At 41.0% G+C, this 5,731-nt stretch overlaps 1 protein-coding gene across 1 annotated transcript in view; it reads right to left on the bottom strand.

Moving 5' to 3' along the window:
- The window catches only part of slc6a8 (solute carrier family 6 member 8), a 15,792-nt gene continuing 10,061 nt past the window's right edge, over window positions 1-5,731 (bottom strand). The window contains exons 5-13 of the mRNA XM_077725450.1: window positions 4,719-4,853; window positions 3,563-3,666; window positions 3,367-3,491; window positions 3,093-3,205; window positions 2,892-3,029; window positions 2,721-2,823; window positions 2,054-2,154; window positions 1,617-1,787; window positions 1-1,544 (exon numbers count right to left, since the gene is read on the bottom strand). Of these exons, the coding sequence (XP_077581576.1) occupies window positions 1,410-1,544; window positions 1,617-1,787; window positions 2,054-2,154; window positions 2,721-2,823; window positions 2,892-3,029; window positions 3,093-3,205; window positions 3,367-3,491; window positions 3,563-3,666; window positions 4,719-4,853 (1,125 nt within the window). The 3' untranslated portion in view covers window positions 1-1,409. The remainder of the gene's footprint in view (window positions 1,545-1,616; window positions 1,788-2,053; window positions 2,155-2,720; window positions 2,824-2,891; window positions 3,030-3,092; window positions 3,206-3,366; window positions 3,492-3,562; window positions 3,667-4,718; window positions 4,854-5,731) is intronic.

Here is a 5,731-nt window from a genome sequence, read left to right as displayed (position 1 = left end):
TTGAGTTAATCAATGTTTATTAGGACATATTTCCATTCATGACACTTTTCTGTAATGAGGACACCACAGAAACGTTATTGCTGACAAATGGGAGGGTTAAACACCATTTGCGCTCAGTCATCCTTTCACAGTAATACATCACATTATTTACAGAATTTTTCACATTGTTTCATATTTGCAGATCAAGTTTTTTTGTGTGTTTTACTTCAGTGCTGCTTGCTGGTCTTGCATGATTGACAATCTTTCAAAAAAACATAATGCACATGGTGTGACAGAATTTGTAATTTGGTACAATTTTCAATTCTGGTGTTGACCAATTTAAATCAGCCCAAAAAAACTCCTGAAAAATTAAAACCGAATTAAAGACAGCAAAGTAACACTAAATGGTTCAGCACTCTGTACATAAGAAAAAAAACCTAAATCATAAAAATAAAAAAATCCCTTTTTTTTTAGTGTCAAAGTGGACCGATTTATGAACGATTAAAAAAATGCGAGGGTCCACCTGAAATCTATTTTTTTGTGAAAAAGTTCAGAATCACATTTTTTATTAGTATTAGGTATTTTTTATTTCAACTCTGACTGCTATCCAATCCATTCTGATTAGCTCTTTGCGATTCTATATGACCTACAGTCAAATAGAATCTATCGAAAAGGATTTGAGGTCAAACTGTCAATGGCAGTGAATGGGTTCAACAAAATTATCCAGAGGTATCAGGTTATTGCAATATGTATATCTATATATTTACACTACTGGGAAAATTTGCAACACAAACAGAAAAATTATAAGAAAAAAATATTGAAATGTTACAGTTTACTAAACTAATTTTAACGTCAGGTTTTGACCCCAGAGTTTGTTCTATCTAGTGTTAATGTGCAAAAAAAATTAGGCTAAATTAACACTTCTTGAGTGAGCTGTATTCAATATTTTCATAATTTGGTGCGGTCCAATAATACCTGGGCAGTGAGCCAGTTTGGAGACCCTTCCCTTGCTTCCTAAAATAATGCAAAAATACATTTCCACTTTTTTTATGTTCTTATGGCTATTTTGACGAAATGCATTCCGCCTTTGTGTTTCAACAAAAAAAATTAAAACTCCCATTAATTATGGCTACAGCTAAAATAAAAGCACCACTGAAAAATGCTGATAAAATACTGTATGTAAATTCAACTAGTTTTCTTTTAGAATCATAATTAAAGTCTACTGATTGGCTGGTGAACAAACAATGTTAAGACAACAGCATAAGGCAATGCGCAAGACCACTCTATCTTCCAGGGCTGGAATACTGGAGGTCCGCAACAACCTGGACCCGGCGCTTCACAGTGTTTTCAATTTGGCGGGCGGGTCGGAACGGGGAAGACGAGCGCGATAAAGTGCGAGGGCAAGCAGGCCGACGACGGTGCGTTCAGGGTCACATGACGCTCTCAAAGATAATCACTTTGTTTTCGTCGCTGGCGGGCAAAAGCGGGTTCAGCGGCTTCACGTCGGGCGCCATGTACTCCAGGTGGTGAGCCCCCCATACCGGGCTGGTCAGGTGGGCCCAGCGCTGTGAGTGAGAACCATCATAATAAAAAAACAGTCGCGTGGATGAGGCGAAGGCGGCGGTGTGACTTCTGACCTGCGCCAAGGAGCCTTTGGCGCGGAAGAGTTTGTAGAGCAGACTGACCGGGATGCACAACATGGACGACAGCGCCAGACACCAGCCGATGGCTTCACCCCACCATGGGTACACGTAGCTATTGTTGTACGTTAGCGCCTTGTAGTTGACCAGGTGGAACAGGAAGATGCCCTGAAAAGCCACACCCACAATTCAAAGTTATTCGCCTCACACATTTAATGGAAGGTAATGATTTAAAGTTAGCATCAACTCAAACTTTGGTGGCAACTACTTGGTTCCATCACTAAACAGTGATTTTTTTTCTCTCTAAATGATACATTGATTCTAAGCATAATGATAACATAAATGGATACAAAATATTACAATTTTATCAATATGTTGTCACATTTCCATTCAATTGCTGACACATATATCCTTTTTTTTTTTTTTTTACATACTATGCAGACGCATGGCGTGATGAAGGACCAGCACCACTTCATCCAAGGCAGTGGCCGGTAGCCAATCATACGAGCCACGTCGTCCATGAATCGATCGGCACCTGCCAAAAAACATCATCATTATCACGCATGTTGAGAAAATTCAGTAGCAATTCAGTGCAATATTTTTTTATTTTTTCCAACACACCATGTAAAATAAACATTCCAGTTAAACTGAATAAATCAACGTTTAATGACATTAATTTTAAAAATGTGAGGTTTATCTACTCTACTTTGCAAGCCAAAAATATTTGAGGGATGCGTGACTATATTATACGGATCAATCTAGAAAAGATCAACCCAAGATAAAACCATCAAAAGCTAAGCCCCTTGCAGAAATATGCATATTTTTGTACAGGTTTACACAAGAAATCAATGATGCCTCTATCAGGAAGGTTTACACCCTAATTTAGAAGTCGAAAAGTCTTCGGTTTAAAAGATTAAGACTCACAAAGAACCATCACTAATGAAATTGTACAGTAAAAATCATTGAAGTAATGGTTTGCCTCTGCATAGTTGAAACCGATGGCCTGATCAAAAGGTAATGATTTTAGCATTTTGTGTTTTTTTAGGGTGATTTGAGACAAAAAATGGAATTCCAAGCATATGTAGTGTGTTGTGCTCGTACCATAGACCCAGGCCACCACGATGCATTCCCAGAACGCTTGCCACAGCAGCGTCATCCCGCTGGCAGAGTAGTAGTCAAACAACTGGAAGACGTACATACCACCCTGGAAGGGCCACAAAATCAGCTGTCTCTCCCCGCCGTGGCTTGGGGGGTGGAGGTCGGTATACAAACCTGCGTCACCATAGAGATGTCAATGATGAAGCACAGGAAGCAACAGACGGCCACGGCGATCTCCCTCTTGTAGCGGTGTTCGTATTTCCCAGGGAACAGATCCAGGATTCCAGTCACAAAACCCTCCACGCCAACGAACTGAGGACGGGTACACAGGACATGAGGCGCTTGTGTGTTTGTGTGGGCGTGTTTGATTCTTACCTGGCTGTCCAGACCGAGCAGCAGCAGCATGAAGAAGAAAAGCCCCGCCCACAGCGGCGCCACCGGCATTAAACTGACTGCCTTTGGGTAAGCGATGAAGGCCAGACCGGGACCTGGAACACAATATCAGAATTCCGCATTGGAAAGGTAAGGAATGATTGGTCCAATAGAAAGCCGATCAATTTTAACTGGCGGCGAATGATCTCCAGGCAAAATGGATTTGACGCCAATGGCGCTCAACCCGAGTAAGATTGGAATATCGTCGGGTGTTTACCAGACTCGGCCACTTGCGAAATGTCCACGTTCTGCTCGGCCGCCATGAAGCCCAGAATGGAGAAGACCACGAAGCCGGCAAAGAAGCTGGTTCCGCTGTTGATCAGCGCGAGCAAGAAGGCGTCCCTGCGAACGGATAAAAAAAAGGCAAATGTCCAATGTCGCCCGTTAGCAAAACCATTCAGAAATGTCACTACTTGTAGCAGTCGTTGTTGAAGCGGTTGTAGCTGCCCAAAGCCGTCAGCGCTCCCAGACCGATGGCGTACGAGAAGAAGACTTGCGTGCCGGCGTCGATCCACACCTGCGGGGTTCACATCTGTAAGTTGAGGATGTCGGCCATCTTGGTCAAGATCTAGTCTAGTCATTTACAGTGCTTATCCGCCATATCCAAGATGGGGGATAAGCACTGCAGCATTCATAAATAACACCAATATTGTTTGCACGGTCTTGTCATATCAAGCTTGGGATACTATTTCCAATCAGGTAGCATAATTATGTCAGGGGTCCAGGGCAGCTGTTTTTGTTCTAATCAATCCTGCACAAGCAGTCTGAATTTCTGCTGAAACGAGCTGCACCTGACCAAAATCAACTGATTACAATCGGATACCAGATTGGTGAAAAGATGTTTTCTTGAGTGGTTGGAATAAAAACTTTGTGGAATAGTTTGCCCCGCTTGGTTCAAAAAGTAATTCTCTCCAACTGCATTTTTTAAATCAGTGTTTCCCAACCTTTTTTTTAACTGTGCCATTTTTCGCATTGAAAAAATGTTAAAGGATGCCAGCATTTGAGAATTATTTCATTGAAAAATATGTCCTCTATTTCAACAATAGTCATTGTCATCAAAGTTTGATCAGCAGAAATCACATAAACGTCCAAAATGATTCTAAAATCCAATTTTTCATGCTGACCAAAAGTTGATATCTGCGGAGCCTGAAAAACATCCGGCAAAAATAAGTGATGTCTTTTTTAAAATGTAATATGTTATGACTTTTCGCCCAATAAGACTTCAATCTCCTAAATATACGCAAAAAAAAATGTGCTCATACAGACTTTACGTCGTCAAAAGTCGTAGAAACCAAACAATTTCCGGTTCATGTTAGCGAAAAATAAGCAAAAAAAAGACTGTTTCCCAATTTCAATCTTGTAATAGTATAATCTATAAAGTATTTGATTTGAACCTCATAATAGTCCAATCTAATTATATCCATATTCATTTTTCTCTCAGAATCTTACATGGTACGACTTCTTTCAGTTTCCCACGGCACAGTGGTTGGGAAACCCTGTTCTAAATAAACAATCGAATAGAAACAAGCCCAAAAAAAAAGGCAGAGGGTCACGTGATCTCCTGCCGACCTGAGCCTCTTCCAGCTTGGACCAATCCGGTTTGATGTAGTACATGATGCCATCGTACGCTCCAGGTAGCGTGACTCCACGAACCAGGAGGATGATCAACACCACGTATGGGAAGGTGGCCGTGAAGTACACAATCTGAAAGAAAGGCAATCATGTTTGGGTGAACATATTCAATGAGAAAATGCATTCAAATCGATAGGTGGTCTCGTCGTGATGAATGGATTTGAATTGACAGCAGAAGGGCATGATCATTGTTAATCTCCAGTATAAGTAAGGTTCAACAAGCAGATCATGTGACCTGATACACACTTTTACAACTTTTTTATCAACATTTTTATAGCTGAGCTTCTCGCCTCAATGAACCCGTCACCTCAAACGAAAGGTTTTGAAGCGCCTGTTGCTGAACGCCATCGGGGGTGTTTGTCTTGAGAGCTGAGCTTCGTGAGAGTGTGCACATATACCATGTTATGACCTAAAGATTGTATTACTCTGGCTTTGTCGTTTTAGATAAGAGCTGGATGAACAAAGCCTGTTTCCTTGATGTAATTGGGCCCATTTAATCATTCACATGACCAAGAGTCCAAAATATTGGTTGATTTTATTGTCGAGGTAAAGAGTGGCAACTTCATGGTGTAGTGGAAAAGCCTTACTATACTATGTTGTTTTTATGGAAAAAAAGCCTTGCTATCCTATGCCGTTTTTAAGAATACAAATCTTAATATACTATTGTTGTTTATTTTGTTCATGTGGGAGGCAATGTCGCACACTGTATGGTGTGACTGGCAAAGGCCACCAGGAACCCTTCCCCCCATTTGTCCTGTCGGCTGACCGGGATAATTGTTTTGCTGAAAAAAATGACTAAGTCTTTATTTTAATTTAAAAAGGATCATTCAGTTACTGAACTACATAGTGTAGTGATTTATCAAACGACAGTAGGATTCGGACCCCATCTGCCCACATTGGAGAGAGGTGAGATAACCTCTACGCCATAAATTGGCCACACCCCATTTTGT

This window comes from Stigmatopora nigra, chromosome 1 (assembly GCF_051989575.1).
Source record: "Stigmatopora nigra isolate UIUO_SnigA chromosome 1, RoL_Snig_1.1, whole genome shotgun sequence".
Classification (NCBI taxonomy): Eukaryota; Metazoa; Chordata; class Actinopteri; order Syngnathiformes; family Syngnathidae; genus Stigmatopora; species Stigmatopora nigra.
This window is presented reverse-complemented; position numbering and strand designations above follow the sequence as displayed.